Raw genomic sequence first — 25,440 nt, forward strand, 5'->3', positions numbered from 1 at the left:
CCTGATTTTTTTTGGTAAACCTAAGGACATTGCAGTTACATCCTTTATGCTACGGAAGAGATTTAAGAGCTGAAAACAGCATTATCCAAGTTAGAGTTAATAGCATTACAATGTCCTGATTTATGCCCTGCACATCAGAGAACATAAAGGAAATGAGGGTTGTAGAAGCTCAGTTCTGAATCAGTGGAAGAAAAAGGAGCTGACAGGAATCCCTGGCCTCTCTGCTCTGGCAAACGCCAGACCTGACATAATAGTAATTTCACCTCACTTTTTCTTTTATGCTGTCTTCTAACTCTAAATATGGTTTCCAAACTCTAGCAGAAGTTCACAAATCTGCTTCCATCCTTCACTTAAAACCCAGTTCTAGTTAAACAGCTTTAAAAACCTGATTCATTTGGCAAGTTTGATGGATACTGGGTTAGATGTACTGTGTGGTCTGAATGTTCAGCAACACAAAGCCACTCTATACATTATTAACCTAGTCAGGTAGTTGGGTTGTCAGATTTATTTTTTATATTGCTCAGTGAATTTTAGTCACATAACAGAAAAGATAATTTATTTTCTGTTCATATGAAAGCATCAGTATGGATTGCATTTTTTTGCCACTTTAAGCATCCAAAGAAGAGAAGTTCATACATTACTTTACTTCTCCTTACAGAGCCTGTACATTTTACTTTGGCTAAGCATTAATCCATTGCTCTATCCGTCACTGAGTTCTCTGATCTCTCAATTTCTGTTTTTGTGTTTTTGGTTAGTTAGTTTTTTTTTTTGTTTTAAGATTTTGGATGTATTTTAAAACATAAGAAACAAAGCACAGGAGCATTGCCACGCAGGAAGATGAAAAAAATATGGAATAACAACTGCTAAGAAACTGTTGCAGTTCAGGGAGTTAAGTGGCTAGTGCCAGGAAAACAGCTCACAGAGAACCTCTAGCATTTTTCAAAGGACATTTAAGTCTCGTGTTTCTTATTCTTAAAATGGCTGGCCCTGGATAAAACCATGTATCTTTATTTCAGTGAGACTTTTTTTAATTATTTACACCAATTTATATTAATGAACAAATAAATAAATAAATATAAAGGATTCCACAGAGGCTCCCTGCCAAATGTCTTTTGTGATAAGCTTGCCTTTTAATGGAAGAACACTGGACACAATGTTCTCCAAATAAGCCATTAAAACTGCTTCACTTGTCCTCCAGACTGAGTTTCTGAAGAATGGCAATGACATTACATCCATTTTGGAGAGAAGAGGTGAAAAAAAGGAGAGGAAAATGCAAAGTGCAAATCTGTCCCCTTTCTGGCCTGGACCTCATAGGTATTACTATTTTTCCTAGTTGTGAGAAATAAAAGCTAGTATTGAATAATTGCACATACCTTATTTGTGGCATCAATAAATTTGACTCCTTTGTAAGAAACAGACAGGACAATGGTTGGTACTTTTTTCATTTGTTCTGTAGACTTCTGAAATCAAAATGAAGATGTTATTAGAGTTGTGTTGCATTACAAGAACAGTGCTCTTTTCTTCTGATAAAATACCTAAGTTAAACAAATATTTTACTATTTCTTCAGCTGACTACGCTCTGGGCTTTTGAGATATCTGCCTTGCAGTTACAAAACTAATAAAAGTTCTCCTTTTTCCTAACACAATGAGAAGAGAATAAAGTAACTTTGCCAGGCTTAGAAAGAGCAGTCATGCAACCAGCATTTCTCAAAACGTGTGTGGTTAAGACATCTACCTGACATGCCCCATCCATCGCTCCCTCCCCTCCTCCTGCCCTTCCCAGCTGTAAAAACCAACAGCGCGGTACCTCTCATAGTACCCTTTCTTTCCTGTAATTAGTTGTTATTTAGAAATATTTCACTCTTTTGCCTTCTTGTGGTTGTATTTGTGACATGAACTATCCCTGCAACCCTCTAGGCCTGCCAGTCAATCCGTCAGCCCAACGTTGTATCTTGTCACGTCTGACCGTCTGCACTGGAAGCTGCTTTACACATGAATTACCATGGAGGGTTATTCTGCATTCCCTCAGTGCCAGGTTCTCCTACCTACAGTTCATGCCTTCCTATAAGATTGTTTTTTCTTTTATGCTAGTCTACTTCTGTGTGCCTTCAATATGATGCACATAGCAAAGATATTTCCTGCTGAACAGATTGGGCAAATATCTGCATCAGATTTAAGTTCTCTGAAGAAAAAAATGTTGTTTACAGATTAAATTTACTAACACAACCCCAAAACCAACCAAAGAAAAAACTAAATATGGCATAATAGTCTATAGCTGATTTGAATTCTTTTAAGGTTGAAGACAACGATGGACTATTCTATACAGAACTATTGTAGATAAATAAGTTAGATAACATTGAGAGAATGCTTATTCATGGGAGCATCTGCAAACAATCACAGAGATCAATCAAATATTTTCTTGAGAGGAAAGAGTAAGTTCAGTTACAGGTAAACATGAAGAAGCATCAGCACACAGAAGGAAAGTGTAAACATGCTGAAAGATCTAGAATTGGCACCTAGGAAGATCATTAGAGCTGCTAAACAAAAGTAGCAGTGGTGGGTTTGTATTATCCAAGACAAATAAACAAGTATAGTTATAAGCTTGAAAACACAGACTGTAACTGAAGAAAATATGTTTTAAAAAAATAGGTGATGCTAACACTAGAGAGCAAAACAAAAGCTTCAAACAAACAAAAAAAACCCCAACAAAACCAACCAAAATCCTGTAATCAAGTCTCCTTATCAGCTCTTAATCCTTACAGAATCAAATGAGACTCCATTTTTGCCAGCATAAAATTCAAAGCTACAGATCCAGCTACATTCTGCAATTAGTGTCCATTCCACGAAGACTAAAACCTCTAATTAAGGTTTCAAGGACAGCTCTGCCCATCCGTGTAATAGAGAAGATTGTTGCATCTCTCCATATCAAATGACGAGAGACTTGAGACAACAATCAAGTGTCAGTTTATCCCAGAGAAAGCTCCTTTCACCCAGAATTCTAGGTACTTCTAAAAAATGACAGCTTAAATGGTAAAACAACCTGAAGAATTTTAACAAAATCTGAAGAAAGACATTAATCTGATTTGCATGTCTCTGAACTGAGTGGAGAAAGAAATGGCATCCCTGCCAAAAGCAGAGCAAGTACCTACCTGTGCATATGTGTGTGTGTCACTGTAATAGATCTCAAATAAACCTTTTCATAAAATTCACCTACAATGCACAGAAAGCATGCGAGTGCCTGTACAGGAGCTGCAGTGTATACATCTATCAGCAATAAACCCTGCACACGCTTATACTAGACAAAATAGTCACAAATATGACAATATCACTTTAATCATCTGGCAACCCACCAATCATCCAACTTTTGTCCTTTTGTTCTAGCCCGACAGCTACATGCCAGCTTTTTGTCTCCCATTTTGACTATTGTAATTACGTCCTTCCTTGCCTCCTTAGCAGCAAAATTCCCCTTCTCCATCAACGTGCTGTACAAACATGGCTACTAAGTTCACATATTTTAGCTTTTTGGTCTAATTCTCCCTGTTTGGCATTTGTCATAAAGGTGAAGCTTCCTGTTGGCAAGGCCATGCTGTACCAACTATCTGGGTGTCCTCTTTCCTCTAGACAGTAGTTTGTAATTTAATCATCTTCCTTATCTGCTCCACATCCACCTGGATTTGTCTAGACCAGACCTGACCTCTAGTATTTAATTGAGGTTGTGAACTGCCAGAAGACTGTATCTCAGTGAAACAGCTCATCAAGAGCTATTCAATTACAGCTGGCAAATTAGGAAATGAATCAGACTGATGGACATTCGTAATTTATTAGGCCAAACTGTCTCAGTTGGTAAGGAGCAGGGGATATTCCTCATCACCTTGTAAAGCATAAAACCCCCAGGACTTGTGTAAAGGTGTTCTGTATGACTGTAGTCCAGTGTAGAATTATGATTTTGGGAAACAACTCTGCACTGGTACTCCCACTGCAACAAAGAGTTGGGCAGTGGAATAACATCCTTTGTTATTATGACAGTGCCATCAAGAAAAACACACAGCTCTATTCCCCTGCTCAACTCTCAGTGATACAGTAACTAAAGTCCACCACATAATTATTATTTCCAAGCAGTTTCCAGGCTTCAACAGTTTCGAGTTGTCATGGTGAGCTCATACTATTTGCTTGCTGTTCCTTTCTTTTTAATGGAGCAGGTGTCTGCCAGAATGTGTAACGTTAGTTTTCAGAGATACAGTATGAATACCATTCACTCAGGCACTGTAAGTGCTTTGGCTCTGAATTCTAGAATGAAGTCCTACAGCTTTCTTGGTCAGACATTTCACATCTCTGTGAAGGCCAAGTGGGAATCTCTGCCTGTGCCCAGAACCTGAGAAGAAGGTGGGACACAGGAGTCAGTATTCTCTTTCCTTGGGCTTTTCAGGTTCTAGCCACCGTATCAACTCCACAAGGACACAATGAGATGACAAAATATTCTTGTCCATCTGGTGTCTCTATGGGAAGCAGATGGACTTGAGCCAAAGTTATAGGAGTCACAGCTGAGGGCTGGCATTGCATGTCATGTGCATGCTGACATATGGTCTAATGCTCCAAGGCATGTTCATACCAGAGAAGTAGGATTATATTTCATCTCATATAGAAGCAATCATAGTGACTGTCTTTGGGCAAGTGCTCACTAGCCTGGAACTGGTCATAGTTCCTATGAACTCCATTGTTTGTGACTGCAACTTTGGCTCTTTGTTTCAATACACTTCTTCAGGGGAATCACCTGGATGAACAGCAAGTCTATTCTAGGCTCCTTGCCAGTGCCTGTCACTGATCAGCTGGTCATCTACCTAAAGACAGATGTGCATGCCCTGTCTCCACAGGTGCACTGTTCCTGCAGCCAGAAGTCTCAATGCTGCACAGTCTGCAATGCCAGAGAGACTGAGCTTTGGTCCCACCTCTGAAATACTTCATGCTGTACAGGTAGGTGACTACATGAAAGCAGGTCATGTATAATTCAAGAACCATAAAGCAGGCTTGTCTGCAGACAGAGGAAGACAGAAGAAAGCATCACCATCCTAAATCTAATGTGATATATGTGCAGCTTCCCCAGACCTCCCCCAAAAGACATAGAGCCTCTTCCTCTATATCAGGAACAGCGGTCTCATCTGGATTTTGGTGCAGCTGCTGCAATGAAGCTGCTTCATCCCCTCAGCACCCACAGTGGAGATGAGTCCAGTGGAAGGAGGTGGAAGGCACCATCTGCATAACTGCCTGGTTAGTACAGTGATTGCTTGTACAAAAAAGGTCTGAATTTATGACTCAGAGTTTGCATCTGAACACTCTGCAGCCATTATATAGGACAGTGCCAAAAGCCTGCATAGGCTTGGACAGGGCTGCTCCCAATTCCTCCTTTTGAATGGGTCATAAGGGGATGCAAGAGCAGTGGTGCCAGAGAGGAAGCGAGTCAGTGCAAGCTTGCTTTTCATAACTTATGAATTTTCTTTAGCTTCACAGAAAAAAATACCATTCTCACATCCAGCCTCTAAACACATTTCCATAGTATAGTAGTACTACAAATTGTCTTAAGTGGGTAAAGCATTTCCATCTGTATATTGATTTTGCATTAAAGGCTGTGCAGAACTGCTAGACATTTATTTTGAATATAAACTAATCCAAATAATTTGAGATCCACCCTGCCAGTGTGCCTAACAAATCAAGGTAATTAACAATGGCTTAAGAGGCAGAGGAATTCGTTCTTTGAATAAAGTAATATAAACTAGCAGTTTATTTTTAAAAAGCAAATACAAAACCTCTAACTCTGAAGGGCTTTTAACCTTTTCAGGACAGGATTGTACCACAATACCTTGTTCTGTGCAGAACTGAGAGTACTAATGCAACACCTTTGAATATTCCTGCAGTGTACAAAACATGGTACCTCTGAGCACACATACACAAAGCAGCTGAATAAGAAATTCAGAAACACACACAGAATGGTGTGTAAGATGCTCACAAATTCACTTGATAAAGCATAGCATATGCTGTAATGCAGCCCATTCTGAAAATGCTTTCATCTCATTTATTTATTACCTGCCAAGAGGACATGGGATACATTGGTACTTCTACTTTGCCATGTTGACCACTTCAATGTATTTATACACACATTTATAACTGGATTATTCAGATTTCATACAGCGGTTAAAATGAAATCATGTTCTTTTTTGGGTTTTACTGCGTATGTAATTATACTTGATCTTGCAAATACACAGTAAAAAAACATTATTCAACTATGACAAGTCACTAACAACCCCATACATAGGTAAATTTTGAGTACAAGTTTATGAGCCTGTAAAATCTTAAATTTTCATCTTGGCTTTCTACTTTTGCAAATGAATCTGCTAGTTCAGTCCTACACTGGTTTTTAATAGCTATATGAACATTGTAGCTGGCAATTTTCCTATTCAATTATGCACTGGAAACCAATTCACTAAAAGATTCTGAACTTTTTCCTAAACCGGTAGGAACTATTAGTCCAAATGGCATCAGACTGCACATTTCAAAATATGTATTAGTGCCACCTACTATCATACCTGCATAAATAAGTCTGCTACTTATTTAAGGCTTATGAAGCCCCCAAACTGTCACAATATTCAAGGTGAGGCCGCACCAGTGCAGAGCACAGTGAGACAATCACCTCCTTCGACTAGCTGTGGAAGAGGAACTTGAATGAATTGCTTTGACAAGATCATGCATGAGATTAAATGGAAATAAAAATCAAAGTCCACAATTGAACAGTTAGTTTTGAAGCCAATTTTGAAACTAAAGTCTGCCTTGTAACAAATATTTAGTAACTTCTCTCAGTCCAAAAGGCTTAAAAATGCATTACTGACATAATTTAACACCTCTTGGAATAAGACTGCATCTGTAATCCTTGTGGTATAAGACTGTTTACCTCTCTACAATTAGTGGATGCCTCCAAGCTACATCATTAATATGAACACTGCACTGGGGGCGCACCTGGAACTCATGTACTTGAGAGTGAGATGGTTTTTTGCTTTTGCAGTATCTCTAAACACTCCTCTGCATCCTTCCTGCACTTTAGATTCCTTTCAGCCACAGAGTTCAAGGACATAAAATCCTCTGAAGAACATGGTGCAGCATGATGTGGATGTGCATAGGGACTGAAGACCTTCCACCACTTATTTTTTCCTTTTGATTAATATCCATGTGCCTTTTCTACTGCAGGCCCTCCCAAAGCAGTGGCCACACGAGAGAGAGAGAGAGTTACAAGTCCCAAGAGACCAGAGACTGAAGAATCTGAATTGTCAAATACAGTGTTTGATACCAACATTTATTTGCCTGGTTAGTTTCACTAGGAGGCCTATGGAGGCTTCTACACTTCTATTTTGGGGGTGAGGGAATGAAATGGAGATTGAAAAGTAGAAAGGGTTTGGTAGAAACAAGGAGACTGCCATCTAAATTCACGTCCTTCTTCTTTATGTAAGAAGAAATGAAATGAGGAAGAAATGCCCCAGATGCTGCCTACTTTCAGCGAGTCAACTCTGCTTCATCTTCCTCTCCCAGAGCAAAAGAGAAGCAGATTTTGTAACAATTCCAACTTTGACATTTTGGTCTTAAGTCAGCGAGACATTTAAATACCTGCTTTGTGAACAGAACTATATTGATGGTTCCTCAGAACTTTGACTTGAATTTTAGAGCCTCTTTTCTAACAACAAAATAAATAAGAAAGATACATAATATTCCAAGAACAAAATTTAAGTTCCCTTCTGCTGCAGTAAATATCTGATAGGTTCAGAGTGTGCAGTTGGTGTATGCAACATCAGTGATTTAACACTGCTGCAAGGAAAGAGTCATCCTTGGTGCTGTGCTCATGGCAGTAAGTATAAAACCATCCCCTTCCTACCTGGTCAAGGAATTCAGATGTGTAAATGCCAGATGGAGTCTTCTGTAGAGAACAAGTTCCTTCCTAGCTCAAATTTACCTTTATTCCTTGTCTTTATTTTGATGCAAACACATTGTATTCTCCCTTCATTTTCCTATGATGATTTAAAGTGAAGGCATCAATCTGATTGAAAACGCAATTTACAGTATTTCCTATTCCACACTGGGAAAGATGAAAGCTCTTAACTTCTTGAAGGCATCTCTCAAATATAATTAATAAACCTATTCTGGCCAGGACAGCAAGATTTAATCTCCAAGTACCAAAGGTCAGTTTAGAGCAGGTGAAGAATGGAGATAAGGAGACAGGACTGTCGACTGCAAAGGCAGTTTGTGAGAAAAAATAGCTGGATAAAATATAAAGGAGTGCAAATATACGAATGGAAAAACACTTTTTATGCCAAATATCCATAATTTTGAATGGTTACAAGAATCTGAAATTTTGGGTAGGAAAAAAACCCCCATGTATAACCTTGACCCTAATGCTGAGCTCAAGTTATTGCACCTGCATGATTTTCCCCAAACAAATCCATCATCTGCCCTGCTGGAGCACATTGCTGCACAATGCCCAGAAGCACAGTGGATTGCCAAGAAGAGTTATTAAAACAAAGGTTCCCAAGTTTTGTTTTTGTTTTTTACTATTATTGGTGGTTTTTTACATTATAGAAGATTTAGGATCTCCCTTCACTCTTGAGCTATGGAGGCCACTGTAAGCCTCTCTGTGGAGAGAGAGAAGGGATAACTGCATGACACTTCCCTTGAGAACCAAAACCATCAATTGCAATAACTGAAAGCCCTGGGAGCATCTACAACTAACAGTGAGGGATCTGCAGTCAGAAAACATGTCATTTTTGTTGTTTCTCTGTATTTATGAATGATTAAGGAAGATCAAGATTTTTTTTTTCACTGATACACTTCTTTCACTCTTGTGCATCTGTTGACTGGAAGACATTCAGTGAATATCAACACTTTTTTGAGCAGCATTAGGTTAAAGATGGAGAATCTAAAGCCACACTGACAGAAAAATTAGGTACCTAATTTTCATACATTCTCCATTAAACCATTATGTGGCTGAGTCTAGAAAGACTAAAAAATTGCAGGGAGTGACCTCAACATGGTACAAGGTTACGAGTGACATACTCCCCTCCCCCAGCACGTTTCAGATTGCAGCATGCTACAGATTTGAAATATGGACCTGGAAATACAAATAAAATACTAAAATTAAAAAATATTGCTCTATCACAAAAGTACAACCCTATGTAAAAATCTTACTGACTTTAGAGACACTGGACAAGTGTACAGAATTCAGTACCTCAGAGTCAGCAAATAATATATCTAGCTTTTAAGTTCTTTTTTTTTAAGTGAAATGTCCCTTTCAATACATTTAAAGTAAAATGTAACTATATCAGAAGCCGCATTTTTGATGACAACCCAGTGGTACTTAAATAAAATAATGATCATCACAGCAAAATGCAACATTTCAGGATGACTTTGGACAACCTGGACTCCAAGTTCACAGACACCAACTTTCAGAACACAACCATAGGGAAAAAGTTTTGGAAAAAGATCCATTTTTCTCACTGGGAAATAGGTTAAAATAATAATCTGTTCCCATTAAGTCAAAGTTTTTTGCTTTTGACTTGAATAGGAACATGATTAAAAGGACTACATAGAAAGAATAGATGAAATCTTGATTAAAAACTGTTTTATTCAAATATCTGCAATAAAAAACCTCAGACTAGAAAATAAACATTCTCACAGCCCAATGATTTCAAAAGAGAATATAAAAAATAAACGTACATAAACCCCGTCACTGTGCTATATAAGTGCCCTGTACAGCACTATAGACAACTAGTGCAACTCCACTATTTTTATAGAAAATTTGTATTTTAAATTAAATTTGCTTTCAAACACTTAGTTCTTTCAGTTATATAATTTAAATTGGTCAAACTTATTACTCATAAAAATATATCTTAAAAGACCTATAAATTATTTAGAGTGCCTTTTTTGATGTTAAGCTTCCTAGTTCAGTCAGAAAACTTACTGAAGTTGTCACATGCTACTATGGTGTCAAATTCTGTCCTAAGATCTGTGCAGGCATATGCCTAAAAAATAGAACTGCTAAGCCTGACAGTTTGAAAACTGGATTGGAAGATAGTACGCTTGCAGCCTCAATTAATTCCCCAGAACAAGTATATTTGATTGTAGATCCCCCTGTGTCAAGTTGTTGGGGTTTTTTTAGAAGAGTTTAAGTCCAGGTACGGAATGATTAGCATGTAATTATCTGAAAAGCCTCAGGTCTTTAGGCAATCTAGTAAGCATGAATTACTGCAAGCCCTTAGCTAAAACAGCTTGTATAAAAGTCTGTGTGCTGCAGATATGTAACCAGTAGGAAATGGTTGTCCGATTGCATGAATTTTACACATCTTCCAGCTTTCTAACTGATCTGAATGCCACGTCTCATGCTCAGAGACATCTTGCATACAAAACTTACGATACACAGAAGAAAAAATTTAGCTCATTCATCTGTATAATTGTACATGTTTGGTAGATTAGCAAACAATTACATTCTTCATTAATTAATCATGCCAGACCATGATATGTTCACCATGGCTATGAACCAGTTCATTCTTATTACAACTACAGTTGGGAATAAATCAGGTCATGCCTTGTTTTGAGTTTCCAGCAGTGGTATGTTTCTTGGAGATAGACCGAGCCTTGTTGCAATTTTCTACAAACCAGTATCAGGACAAAGAGCCATGGGAAAACATATTCTTAACAGTCTGAAAGAAACCTAAGTGCTTTTCCACCATCAGGTGAGACTGACAGATCCCATTTTACCCTTCAATCAAAAAGTATGTAAGTAACACATATTTAGTGGAAACACTCATATGACTAAAAGCATCCATAGGACTATGTGACTGTTGGATTTACCATGCATAAAAAAAAGCTTTGATAACATGTTAATATATTTATTAGTACATATTTTCACATAGAAAATTAAATTTAGATTACCATATAAAAGCTATAAATTCTGTTTATAAAATCAATTTGGTATGGGCACGTTTAAAGTGTGTGGACAGTACTTTGAAACATACTGAAAGATTCACGAGAAAACAAAATGCATACATTTGGGGTTTTTTGTTAGATACCACATGCAAAAGAAAAATCTACCTTTAAATTTTCATAGTACAAAATTAAGATGTAATGCAGAACAGATTTCCTATTGAATACCACTGTAAATGCAAGGAAAAGAAATGGGTAACAGTACATTATAAAAGTAAAAAGGGCACAGTACAACCAACCGCAGATTGATGTTATTTAATACTATTATGATATAGAAAGAAGTAGGTTTACAAACTTACCCTCATCTTTGCACATGCATCCTGTGTTGACTCTGTGCCTCTTAACTCTTTTACCAGCATAGAACCTAAATACTAAAACAAAAATCCATTGAACTTACTTTAACTCAAATTCCAGAACAGACAAACATCTGCAGAAATGCACTAAAAATGCTTTAAAAAGCCTACTTGTAGCAGTCTTAATATATTAATATATTACTTTAGAGTTTCTTTACTCTGCAGTTCTTTGATAAATCATTTAAACCAATGTATTAATCAACCTACAAAACAAGAATGCACAGCAACAAGTGTATTGAATCAGCTCGTGTCTTTTGAAACAATATCTGAAAGTCTCCTAGCTTTAGTCACTCAAACAATGAGGAAGTACTACAGAATCCATCTTAAAAAAAGCCATTTGATTAAAAAACAGAGAATCTGCTTTTTTTTAGCTGCCATGTGCTGATCTCCTATTGTTATGTGTGCAATCACGTGGATGTGAAGGGCAGCAGCAATCTTAACCTCACCATACTCAATCTGTAACTAATTTACGCACAAATAGCAGAGCCCGACGTCAGCAAACAGAAAATAAATCTATACTAAGACTAGCTTAGACCATTATTTCTTCCTAAGGAAAGGCTGACCCTGAACTATTATTTTAAAGCCTTTACTGATCTGGAGGAGGGCTGGGTGAGAGGAAGCAGAAGGGTGCTGTGTCCTGGCTCAGCTCACTGAAAGCCTCCATGCCCTCAGAGCAGCCTGCTCCTCTCCGAGGGCAGTGAGTGCCTCACCAAAACAGGTCCCTTCCTACAGGCCTTTCCCTCACTTTTTCACTTGCTGGCGCATGCAGTTTGAGTCCTCCTGCACCCTGGCAGCAGGCTCTGCTCCTCTGGATTTGTTCCTCTGGGGTCTCAGTACTCCTCTATGCCACGTTTGGATGGTGCAAACGGGATGTTTCTGTGTTTCTGTATGATGTCACATGCAAGTCGGGTTTAACTGAGGAGAGAGGACAGCAAGTCACCCCTCACCTGCTCCTCCCCAGGCACAGAGACGTCTCTCTCTGTATCCTCACTGCAGCACAAGGCCATGGCTTCTCCCAAGTCTCCAGTCCTAAGTGAGGCAACACAGGAGCTGAAGAGAAGCCACTGTAGGCAGGAGCCTTTTCCCAGAGGATGCTGCAGACCATCATCACTGCCTGACCTTTTTCATTCTACCACACTGACTCCCCTTGGAAACAGCCTAAACTGACCCAACCAGTTAGTGAACCAGCTTCAGCTTAGACAAGAACCTATCAAAAAGAACTTCAGTTACAGCTGAACTCAAGCTGGAACTGAACAGAGAATGTACTGGTTCAATTCTCCGGTCTCCTGACCTAAACTGAGATATTTTCTTTAAAGCCTTCACTTCACACTGTGTACTGCAGGAGTCTCTGACCTGCAAGAAAATGCATAAATATTTCAATGTAGACAGTAGCCAACATGTCAATTAGTGAGAAACACTTTATAGGGCATTATAGATGGAACAGTGAGCAACACCAACACTACCAGACAAGCACATACAGAAAGGAATGAATGAAGGGCATTCTTGGAGGACTGCAGATGTAAAAGATTCATAAACCAAGCAGCTGTGAGTCCAGCTGGGGGCTCGATGGTGACGTGAATAGGGCTTTGGGCATTAATTCGGTGGGACAGCTTGATATTGCCCTTGAAGAAAAACAATAAATGTAAAGCAAACTCAAAAATTAGAAAATTAAAAATGTATTGAGTTGAACTGTATTCTTTTCTGGATCCTGCTGTCTGACACTTTTGGCATCCTGTGCAGGTTGCAATTAATTTCTTCAATATTTTTAAATTTTCTTATTTTTTTATGGACCACAGTACAACAAATTATTTTTTCCTTGAAAGATACCAGTTTGTCAGGCACCAGGGTAAAAAAATCAGTGCTTTGAGCCCACGACAGAACAAGAGGAAGAAAGAGAAGAGGTGGGCAGCTCCTGTCCCATCTGCACAGCAGCAAAAAGTCTCAGCTGAAGGCATTCAGAAATGCTTCCCAGGAAGGACTGTGGAATAGACAAACAAATCACAGAGGTACCGTCCAATTTAGTTGTCAGAAAAATCTAAAACTCTAGGAGGGAATATTGCTTCCCTTTGACTTGCTGTGCTTTTGGAAATGTTCCTTCTCAAATACTGAGAGCACACGGGAGCACTGCAGAGAACATCCAACAGTTTAACTGAGGGATGTGGCATACAGTGAAAGCTGCACCAGGCCAGGGTTTTACTCTATAAGGCTCAGGTCAATACAGCTCAGCGAGCTGAAACAAAGCAGTGATGCATGGTCCTTTGGAAAGGAAGGTGTTTCCTTAATCACCAGTAACTTAGATATTCATGGTCATTTCAACTTCATTTCTCTAATGATCCATATGCCTTCCAATCTATTACAAGGGTGACATGCTGGATCATGCAATAAGATAAAAGGCACTCACGCTCACTTTATTGAAAACTAGGAAAAATATTTAAAGAACTAGAAGCTTCCTTTTCAATTTGAGGTGAGCAAGGAGGTTTTGAATAGTAGGTGAGCTGGTCTTTGACCTTGACTTGCTGAGGAAGGCAGAGGTTCTAGTTACTGTCCAAGGACAGTCACTACATTCACAGCAATTTCTACCCAATGAAGGTCTGATGGAAGATACAGATGTACTCCAGTGAGACAGCCCTGTAACACCCCTTCTGCCCTTGCTCAGTGAGAGCCAGGCTCTGTCTCACCTGTGTTTAGTCTCTAATTCCTACCTTTCCAGATATGCTTTAAAAGAGGTGCAGCAGCCTCCAACTCTCCCCCAAAATACAGTTGTATTTGATAAACAGAGCATTATCCTAAAAAGCTCTAGAGATCTTAGCCCCTTCAAGTGAAGAGGATCTCAACACCATGTCCTGGAACAGGGGTTAACCCTTAGCTATTATGTTAAAGGCACTGCAACTACTGAGCCCCTTTCCTTTGTACAGTAGGTCAGCCATATTTCATTAGGGCCACCTCCAAAGAGGACACACAGTGGTCTGGCAAGCCCCTTCAGCAACTTTAATAACGCTTTTCAGCAAAGTTGGAGGGGGAAATGTTAGCATTTAAAGAGGTGAGCTGAGGCACCTCTTCAGATCCCCAGAAGTTCCAGTCCTCCTGCCCAGGGAACTCAAGATTTCAGTTTTTAACTAAAAAAAAAATTACTTTCTGTGCTGCAGGAGACCTTTCTCTCCTCCACATGCATTTATAACAGACATAAAACACTAATTGTCTTTAGCTGTAGAAGGAAGCTCTGTTTCTCCAGGGATAGGAAGTGGTCATCAGCTGCAGCTAGAGGCAGGTAAAAATAAACATGCCCTGCCCTGATGGAACTGACTGCTACTGGTACTTCAAGCAGCCAACAGTATGGCAGGGGTCTGAATGTGTTCTTGTCCCAGAGATGGAAAACACTGCTTCAGGATCCTGATCTCCATCTTCCCTATCTCCCTTCCCCAAAACCAAATCTATAAAATTCAGGCAAGGCAACACTTAATTTAACTACTCTGAACACAGCATTGAGGTAGGCGTGAGGATCATCCCATACTATGCTTTATTATTCTTCCATAACTACTAGACAGGGATTTGTGACAGATGAGAAGTAGGGATGTTTGCTCTCACTGTCACTTCTACACTTCACCACTTACTCAGTGTCCATTCTCTAACATTATTGCTACATAGACTGCAATATATCACAAAATTCATAGCAAAAAGTACTGTGCATCCTTGTTTCTCATTTATTACAATTCGAGTTTTTCAGAAAAAGTGCCCTGTCTCACTAAAAGTGACTGAAAAAATATTATAAATGGAAGTAAAACACAACAGCCTATCAAAATCCAAGATTAACATATCTACCCCAAATCAAACCACTAAAATTTATCAACACTTACAAATGCTTTATAATCACATGACTGGAAGATGAGTTTCTCTGGATGATGTTGCCAATATTGTACAGGCGTTGATGCTGTGGCTTCATTTGGAGGTCGCAAGGTAATTGAAGGCTCTCCCCAGTCTCCTGTCTGAAAATCACAGTTGTTCAAGATATTAGAGTATGTGCAGGCAAATTAGCTACAAAATAGACCTCCACTGTTGTGCTCAATTAACAAGAATTTATTTTCTACACATAGAGCCATGTTACTAAAATAAGGGAACACAACTGCTACAATATTTTTCATGATTTAATTTATAATCCAAAATCATCTACTGTAGTGTTTAATGAGGCTTTAATTAAATCTATTTGCTTTGAGAATAAAATCATTAGGCACCGGAAATGTTCCTTAAAATAAGTGTTTACAATACATATATGAGGATGAGAGCACTTGAAAAAAATCATGATATGCACGAAAATGCCTTTCACAAATTCTGCTATGTGTTTTACAAGCTTTTCTGCACAGTTAATAAGTCTTCCATTATCCGGCACATATAACTGATAATTAACTTTCCTAGATGGCTAAATAACTGAGACTTTGCTTTGAAGACTTATTATATGTTCTTCAAAAATATGAGGCATTCTTTAATCTCTTTATGAATATTTACTTTGATCACCACCTCTTGATGCCTCATTGTGGAGATAGTAACATTGCCCTTCCACATTCACGATTCTCACTGATACAGGCGATTGCCTTCCTGAGCTGTCATCTCCTCTCTTTCCTCAAAGCCCTCAGAGAACACAGGTAAGACTGCAGTTTGCTGCCAAATCCCTTTGCAGCACACTCTTCTCCCTTCCAATAGAGCCAATGCAGGCGTCAGTACAGGTATGTCCCCAGCCTGGTAGTGCTGGTCTGGGTCTCACCTGCCATTGTGTGTTTTTAGTCATGGCTTTATTATTATAGGGGCTCCTTCTATCTTGCAAGCCCATGCAAAAAATAATTATTATTCTGAGACTATTTAGCTTTCAACTGTGATCTCTCCTACTTTTCGTTCACATGTGCCCACATCCTCAACACCAGGGATGCTGCCAAAGCATCAGCTCACTTTAACTGAAAATGACCCGTGAATGGACTCCTTCTTCTCTTCCCAACCCCTCTTCCCTCTGCCACCAGTCCCACTTCTATCCTATTCTGTCTTGTCTGGACTACCTCTGAATTGCTCTCTTCTTCCCACTCTGTCTTTTTGCAACCACATTTCTCCTTCCTGATTCTCCTTCTTTCCCTGCTCATTTTCTCTCAAACTGTTTAATGCTTTCCTATATGATTATTTCAATTTGGGTTACACTACTACTTTCTTTACCTGCACTTATCTGCATATTTTCTATCCATGTCATATTGTTAAAATATGTATTGAAGATGGCAAGGAATTATCATCAGTATTTCACACAGAATATGGCTGGAAGCTCAGACTTTTATAGCAAAAAGAAGTTATGCATCAAAAACACACGAAAAAAATCTTACCGAAGACATTCAAAGTCTGGCAAACTATCACATCTTACTAATTAAATCAGGACAGAGTAAACAAAACAAGTACATCATTTTCATGTTATTTTCACAAAATAACAAAATGACACGCATTTGCACAGCTCTGCAATGAAAAGCAATAGATAAATCTAGAAACATCAACATTACCCTGCCAATATGGTAACGTCAAGCAAGTCGAACCTAGTTACTATTGACACCATTAGCACATCTACCAATTACACAGTAGTGTAATTTCTGTCTTGCCCAGTTAAGTTGCCTATATGCCATGGGTATGACTTCAGCCTTAGATTTTGAAAAAAAAGCAGCAGAAGCAATTGCTCCAATTTTTCGCAAGTACAAAAACCTTCTATCATATTTAATCTGAAGTGGGAGGTTGATTTCTTTAAGAAGCAGTTTTCCTTATAAAATAAGGTTTCCATCATATTACAATGGGCAAGGATCTGCATCCTTGTTATTAGTGGAGTCTGTCTTTGACAACAAGAGAAGATGGATTGCACCCATCACAAATCCTCACAGCGTGCTCAGCTGTCTCTTATGAACTGTTCAAGGCCACAGCTAACAGACCACTTGAAATAGTCCTTTTTTTTTTCCCTAATAAAGATACACTCCTGCATGTTCTGTGTAAGGAAGCAGAGCTTGGGAGGTCATCATGGCTAGGCTTCACAAACGAAGATTTGGGAAAGGCTCTATCCACGTTTGTTACAAGTACGCTGGTGGCTAATAAGGCCGATACCAGATAGACGCGTCTGTTTGCAAAAGGCACAGCAGAAAGACTCCTTAGGTGGTATATTCTGCTTGGGAGATAGATCCTATCCATTTAGCAAAAGGCTACTATGATGGAACACGAGTAGATTTAGGACAGAAAAGCTACAAAAGTACATCTTTTGACCAGTGGTCTCTTCACTAAGGAAGCACGGGGATGGCTGTGCCATGTTCTACTGAACAAGTGACCGGGGGTAGTGCTCCAAACCCTCCTGTTGCACTGCTCAGCAGGTGGCTTCCCTACATGCAGAAAAGGGATGGTATGGACAAATTAAGCAGGGAGTAAGGAGTAAGTAAGGAATAAAATGAGTACATAATTCTACAGTTTGTCTCCCTTTTGCACAGATAGTGTGAAAAGCATGGAGAAATGCATTTCTTCTGTCTGTAAATAAAAGGGCAGCAAAAGAGGAACAGTGATAACCTCTTGTTTTGGTTCAATTTTATAAAGGAAAAAATAATCACGAGGAAATGAGAAATAATCTTCAACTAGGCTAATAAAACTAGTGTATGAGACACTTGGAGAGGGACTGTGTGGAGACCACTTGTTTGTATCCATTAATTGCTCTATAATCATCCTAGTACCCACTCCTTTTAAATTAGACAAAACCGAATTGCCAAGATTTCCATACTTTTCTCTGTTCTAAACAGGCAATAGAGCTGAGGTTAGAGGAATGCAGGGATACAGGATTTCTGCTGTTCCCGACAGACCACTGCACCTGGAGAGCTTTCATGTATTTCAGCATGTCTTGTAGAGGGAGCAGCTACTAAGAAAAGTTGCATAAAATTAAACATCATAGGTATAGATTTTTTTTTTCAGGGAAGAAAAGCTTTTAAACAAGATTGAGATAGCTGAATACATTAAAAAAACTATGTCTAAAAACCTCAACAGAAAAAATGGGAGCTCCTCAGCTGACTGAGTCTAGTCAGATTCTGAAATTCTGAGATTTAGGATATCATGATGGCAGTTGACTTCAGGCAAAATACAAAACAGGACCATCTTTGACCTAGAGAAGACTTGAAACAACAAGGCTCAAGTCTGGGATAGAAAAATATAAATTACTAGTAGTCCTAACTCCAAGGAATTGATGTGGAACAATTCATGGGTGATGTATTGAGATTCAGGTCCTTCACCTAATACACTTTCAAGCAGTACAGAAATGTTCAGAAATTGCCATGCAAGACCAACTATAATGTTTGATTTAAATTTTAAACCTAGATATGCTAGGATAAGGATTTTCTGGTTTGAATATTTAATTTGCAATTATAAGAAATAATCAAACATTTAAGCTTATGTATTTTTTATCACACAATATATAGATGGAGATTTTTATCTCTCTGATGAAGTAGAAAGGCAAGAGATAATTTATTCCTCATCTAACTTTACAGCTCATCAGACAGCTGTGCAATTTATCACATGGTTTTTGCTGTATTCCTTGTGTTTTAGTATTCTAATGTCCCCTTGCCTTTAACCAGCACCTTTCCTCTCTTTGGCCTCTCCCAACTTGAAAAAGAATATTTTTTGCTCCACATTTGCAGATAAAGAATTTATAATCAGAAAATGGTCTCAAGTCAGGTGCCAGAGTGGTAAGGATTCAATCCTTTTACAGGGACAACCTTAAAGACCAATATCTTGTGCTCTTGCAGTGCTTTCTAACCCTGAAAATCAGCAGATGTGCTTTACAAAGGGTCAGATGCTTGATGTCAAATGAGCTACAGAGGCAGATCACAACTATTAAATATTTTTAGTTTTTTACAGTCGTTGCACATTTTCCTATCTCATCCCATTTTCTGAGAAGCATATTTGACTCATATTGAAGGCACCTGGATGCAGAGGTAGTCACAGATAAGAAGTAACCTCAGTACAATTTTATAAAAATCTAACACCTCCCTCGTCTTTTTATAAAAATGTCAAGTTAAAACCCCTCCATGCTTCAAGGAAGAAAAAACCAAAAAAGCCTGAGTTTGAGTGGTTTGAATGTAGTTATTTTTAACAAGAACCATATCTTATAACTTTTCACCTGTTTTTTTCATGCCTGGTTATGGTAACATGCATTAGTCACCATGACAACAACAAATTGGAGCACGCATGGATACAACACTTCTGGCTGAAAAATTAATAATTTTCTCCCTGTAAAAATTTTAAATGCTCTGCAGACCAGTCAAATCCTCATTGTTTCCTTATGTTTTAATTCCTAGACCGGGAGGAATTTTTTAAGCTCTTTATATTTTTGGCTCTTGAAATAATGGGAACAGGTTTATGGTGTACGTAGATTTTAAAAACTTCTAAAGCTTGGTAGCCAAAACGTTCCCTCTTTGGCAGAAATGTTCCAAGGAGGCATGGCAAAAATCAGGAGAAATCTACAGCTCCTCTGAAATACTCTGCTGAACAACAGGCTGTCATCCTTACCACACTGCAATATGGATCACCAGGATCACATGCACAGCCTTTGTGACTGTCACAGAAGCGATAAAAACTCAGGGCACCATCAGCATTACCTCTAATTCCCCCAAAGGTGACTCTGTAAACACAGCGTGTACCTCAGCTGGGCAAAGCCTACGGGCTGACACAGAAAGGGCAGCACAACACACCGTGGGGGTGAAACTGTGCAAACCGAGCTGTTTACACGGTTTCCCGCTTTGGAAAAGTGAGTGAACGAAAACATCAGGAACAGAAGTCAAAGCTCCCCCTGAGCGAGACTGCTGCTGGCAATGCCCCCACGTCCTGTATGTATGTACACCATACAGCCAACATACGCTAACCACATGGCACGACACACGGATGTGCGCACACATAATCCCCAAGGAGGGCAGACAAGTTACGAACTTTTGTTACCATTTCAGCGACATGACACCCGTAGATAACACCAAGGCAACAGACTGTACATCCAAAGAATGACAACATAGCCATTTATTACTGTATCTTACATTATGAACCTGATGAATCGATGAGAAAGGATATCCTGCATTCTGGTTGGTCCAGATCTCACAGACCGAAGACTGCTAATATAAACAGAAAACTGTATCTCATCTTGTAAATATTAATGCACTGCAACTGCCAAAAGGCAAGAATAATTAAGAAAAGGCTTGCAATAATATTAAAGAAGGAAGTAAAATAGCTGTTAAATGTAATTTTATTTATTTGCTGACAAAATATTTTTGGACTGGCTGGAAAGACGCATAGCTTATTCAGAGACTCTAGAAGAGGTTTCCGACTGTGAGTACAAGAAAACAATTTAGTCAGAAATGCTTGTGAGATAAAGTTATGCAGGCATTAACAGAAAACACAGAGAGCAGAAGAAATACTGGTTACTTTCAGGTTTTGGCAGGGAAGAAGTCTGAAGTCAACATCCTGATTAAGTTTTGAGACTTAAATCTCTCTCTGTTGGAGACTTTCACAGGTAGAGGAAGAGAAAAATCTGGCAAGACAATCAACAGAAAAAATATGTTTTCTCTGTAACAATTACCAGAAAAGAATGCATTGCAATCAAGTGAAGCAGCTGCCCACCATCTCCTTCCAACAACGAGTCCTTTGCATTCAAAGATACAGATAATATTACCTTTGGTATTGACCATGACCCCAAAGCATAAATGAAAGGTTTCAGTCTACCTTCTACATTATTGTACAGAGTCTGTAATAGCAAAGCAAAGTCAGCATACTGTAGCATCTCTAGCAAAAGCAACAGGCAAGCATGGCATTCAACCAGCATCTTTTATATATTTCCTTGTTTGGACACTCATCAAGAAAGCATCTGTGGCACCTCAGCAAACGCTAAGATAACATTTTACAGTAGCCAGGCAACTAAAACAAAGCATCAGACGTAGAATCTGCCCACGCTATCTTCAGCAGGCAGCAACAAAAAGCAATCAACAGACATGAAAAATGCAACTGCAGTATCCAGAATAGATAGCAATTAATATATAAGTAATTTAACAACAGCGGGAATGTGCATTGCTGGTTCTTGTCAGCAGTGGCAGCAGGAATCTAGCACCAATGCTCAAAACAACCCAAAAAAGTGCAACTCTTCTTAAAACATGGCTCTTGCTCTTACCTTTTGTAGCTGGCAACCTGGCTGCCTGGCTGGTGACAGACTAGGTTATCACTTCTGGTTACCGCCAGGGAAGCCTGGCATCCTCCGGACTGACTACAAAGCACTGCCAGACAGACTGGTGGCTGCCTAATGTTGTTAATAGTCCCTTATTTCCTTCATGATCTGAAATGCATGAGCACAAATCCCTTCCTCCAGCTTTAGTAATTCTTAAACTTTCATGTATCTGGTTAATTTCACCTCCCTCATCTTGCTTTTGAAGTTATTTGCTTCTCCTTTGTGAGGTGCAGGGCTCTACATTTTGATAGCATTAGATAATAAAAACTTTGATTTTTGCTCAGTCTTTTTCCCCATCTTCTGCAACTTGCTACAAAACAGTCCTCCACCACGTGATGAACAAATAGTCTCAGTGCAAGGTCACCAGCAAACACTGCTGCAGCTACTTCTGCTGTGCCATCATTAGAACAGTGCACTAGTTGGTACTAATGACATTTTTTTGTGTATGTCAAGCAAACTGACTTCTGGATGCTCTGGCCATGCTCATTGCTGGGATGCCTACCTTTGTTTGCCTAGGGACGAGAAGATTCCTGAATAGGAATCCATGGCAGAAGCTTGTGCCTCCACTTTTCAAGAGAAGAGTAAACAGAAGGCATTTCCATGCCAGATGAAGCATACTCAAGCATCTGGTAATCAAGAAGACTTATTGCAGTGCTATCTGGACACACTCACTGAGGTCCTGAAAGCAGCAAGGTAAGGCAGCAGGGTACTGTATGTTGGCAGATGTTTTATTTCTTCCCAGCACTGGCATGGAGTTGCCATGATGCCATCACATTGTGCAGCTGCTTCTCACCATCTTGATATTCCTAAGACAAAAGTGTGTCCTTAAATCCTGCCCCTCTCAAGGCCTTGCCTTTAAGGATTGGTGTGGGGCCTCAGCCAGATCAGCCGTGAGCTGGAGCAGCAGTGGCGTGCGGGGGTCTCCCAGCAGAGCTGCCATAGCAGTCCTGCCGTGCTGCGGCACCTAAAGCCATAAATACATCGGGTACATCTGTCGGCTGCTTGGGTGCTAACTCAGGGACAGGTAACACAACACCGTAGTAAATGTGAGCACAGCCTTTAAGTTGCCCCATTTAAAAAGAGGGCAGACAATAAATTTTTTTTACACGTGCCAGTAGTACCCATCCTGCCTCTCCCTCCCCAGCTCATCTTCTCCTAGATGAAGACACAGAGGTTAGGGCACTTTCCCCAGGAACTGGGAACTCTTGATTTCATGCCCTTCTCCGGCTGAGGGGACTCACACCTATGTATTTCACCTTTCTCTTTCACAGGTTAAAACAGCTGCAGAAGGCAGGCTGTCTCCAACCCCTTTTATAAACGGCAGGAAGTCCTTCTAATTAATTCTTTAGGGAAAGAAGAGTGCCCAAGATGTTTGGAAGCACTCACATATGAGAGGCAAGTTTTGGGTCCAGGTCTCTGCTTCAAGAACTGTGCAAATGAACTACCCCCATCAGACAGACCTACCCCCAGAATTAAAGGTTTTGAGGATCTAGGCTTAAGCTAAATCATCTTTAAATACCGGTGACTTGATTTATTAAATCAACAATAAATCGAACAGACCAGCAGAAACAGAATTTCCCACAAGTGTATGAATGCCCAGTCTGAAGGGCAGCAGTGCAAAACTCATGACTCTGTTTTGCACTCATTATTGTTTGAATGACTGAGGTACTGTAATGCAGTACAGAAGGAACATTAATTTTATGGATGGTAACAAATTTAAATTCAGAAATCAACCTTTTCCTTGCACCATTGTAAAAATATTTAGCATTTACTACATACATATTTTATATCTTCAAAGTGCTTAAAATTTTTAATGAATTATGAAATCCCCAGGTGAAGTACTCAAAGTTACATATCCCTGTGCTGAAGAAGAAAGAACCAAGGAAAGGAAAAAGGTTAAGTGAGTATCTGAGGCCAGAAACTCGGTAGTAGGAGGAATAATGGAGATTAGGCTTCAAACACTCACAATTTTCAGCTCCCAAAACATATGCTCTCAAAAAACAGGTAAAAAATTCAATCTGTGCATACACTTCTACCACAACAAACACAAATACTCTTGGGCACCTAATACCACTGACACAAAGGTTATGTGAAAAAGAGTTTAGCAAAGAATATTTTCCTAAGTAATATGGTAAAGATGAGCAAAGAAATAGCATCTGCTATTGTCTCATTAGTATCGAACTTGCCATTATCTTAATACTTCTCAAAAGATAAATGCTTACAAGTAACATCACAACAAGACTGCCATCATACCATTTTTGTGGTGTCCCATGCATAAGAGATTTCCCCATCTGGTCATGGCGGGGCATGACTCTGACAGGTAGGATGGGCAAAGGAAGGGAGAAAGTCTCACAAAGTGAATAGTTATCCAAGGAGAACTTTAGGCTTCCTCCCCATAGACGAGGAAAACTTGGTTGGTAATCTCAAGAAACAAAGAAACCATAAGATTGTTCATAGAAATTATATGCTTTCTAAGGAGAGGAGGAACAGGAGCTGCGTGGAAGGAGTCCAGAAGTATTCATTACAGCTCAGTGAATTTCACTCGATGGCACTTTAGGAGATGTCAAGGATTTACCTAAATTAGGAGCAATTATCCTTGAAAGTCATAGAAAATACTGAAAGGACCAAAGAAGGGCTAAAAGAATATTTAAGATGTGTTAGAAGGAAGACTCAGAAACTTATACGCAGCCCAACTGCAGGGACCAGCAAGTGACTAGAAACTGTTTCAAAATTCAGCCACCATCCCCCAATTCTCATGACCTTCTGCCATTACTCCTGGCCATCTGAAATAAACACTCAGAAATATATGTATGCATGCACGTATATTTACATCTATGCATCCATTATCGAGAATAACAAAGAAAAAGTGTAATATTGCCTGCCATGTGTTACCAAGACAGCTTCTATGAGCCAAGAAAAATTCAAGATGTTTATAGTGAGGTTCCTCAGTATGAATCATCTCAGATGAAATTTTCTTCTTTGTTGGAAAACTAGCCAGTTAAATCAGCGGCATCAAGGAGAAGTACTACAAGACTTGGATACTGATGCAACAACATATCAACAACTCCCATACACAAACTTAGCCTGAATCAAATGCAGTGGTTGCACAAGAAGTTGAAATTCACCTTTTGAGAATAAATATCGGTATTTAAGTTGGTATTTAAGGAGTGCCAAGGCTAAGGAGGATCCAGAAGTGAGGGACTTTTCAGAATGTGGTAAAAACTGAAAATGGATCTAATGAGCTACAGAAAGTCAGATAAAATTACGTAGGATTACATACAGATATAAAATAGCAAACAAATTAGCAGAGTGATTTAGGTTGCAACAGGACAAAAAAGATCTGAAAGTTTCAGTATACCTCAAATTAGATAAGGTCAGTCTTTAAAAAGAAAAAGGAAATAAATCACAAGATAATTCATGCTGTAAGGGAGCTCCATTCCAACTCCAGCTCAAGGCAGGAGCAGCTGTGAGATGGGACCAGATTGCTCGGGGTTTCATCCAGTCAAGTCTTGAAAACCATCGAGGACAGAGACTGGGCAGACTCTGTGAGCAACTTGTTCCCCTGCTTGCCTGTCTGCATTGGGAGGAAATTTCTCTTGGCATCCAGTCAGCGTCTCTCCACTTTCAGTTTTAGTACCCAAAGCCACCTCTTCTCCAGCCAGCCCTGGTTGTCCAGCCTCTCCTGGGAGGGCAACTGCTTCAGCTCCCGACCATCTTGGTGGCCCTTTGCTGAATTTCCCTCTCCTAAATAAAAAAACCCAGGTATTTAATAAAAGTAGCCATATGGGGCAGCCACCAGTGAGGTCTCACATGAGGTGGCATCCAGTTTTA

At 39.4% G+C, this 25,440-nt stretch overlaps 1 protein-coding gene across 4 annotated transcripts in view; it reads right to left on the bottom strand.

The window, feature by feature from the left end:
- The window catches only part of LOC113993801 (ankyrin repeat and sterile alpha motif domain-containing protein 1B-like), a 195,472-nt gene that overhangs the window by 12,490 nt on the left and 157,542 nt on the right, over window positions 1–25,440 (bottom strand). For 2 of the 4 annotated variants that reach the window (XM_039387704.1, XM_039387707.1), the window contains 4 exons: window positions 20,432–20,506; window positions 15,221–15,349; window positions 11,313–11,384; window positions 1,374–1,460 (listed from right to left, as the gene is read on the bottom strand). In XM_039387704.1, coding sequence (XP_039243638.1) covers window positions 1,374–1,460; window positions 11,313–11,384; window positions 15,221–15,349; window positions 20,432–20,506 — 363 coding nt within the window. The remainder of the gene's footprint in view (window positions 1–1,373; window positions 1,461–11,312; window positions 11,385–15,220; window positions 15,350–20,431; window positions 20,507–25,440) is intronic. The other 2 variants (XM_039387705.1, XM_039387706.1) reach the window with 2 other exon arrangements.

The sequence above is a fragment of the Pipra filicauda genome, unplaced genomic scaffold, assembly GCF_003945595.2.
Source record: "Pipra filicauda isolate LSUMZ 115617 unplaced genomic scaffold, ASM394559v2 scaffold583_size265894_pilon, whole genome shotgun sequence".
Classification (NCBI taxonomy): domain Eukaryota; kingdom Metazoa; phylum Chordata; class Aves; order Passeriformes; family Pipridae; genus Pipra; species Pipra filicauda.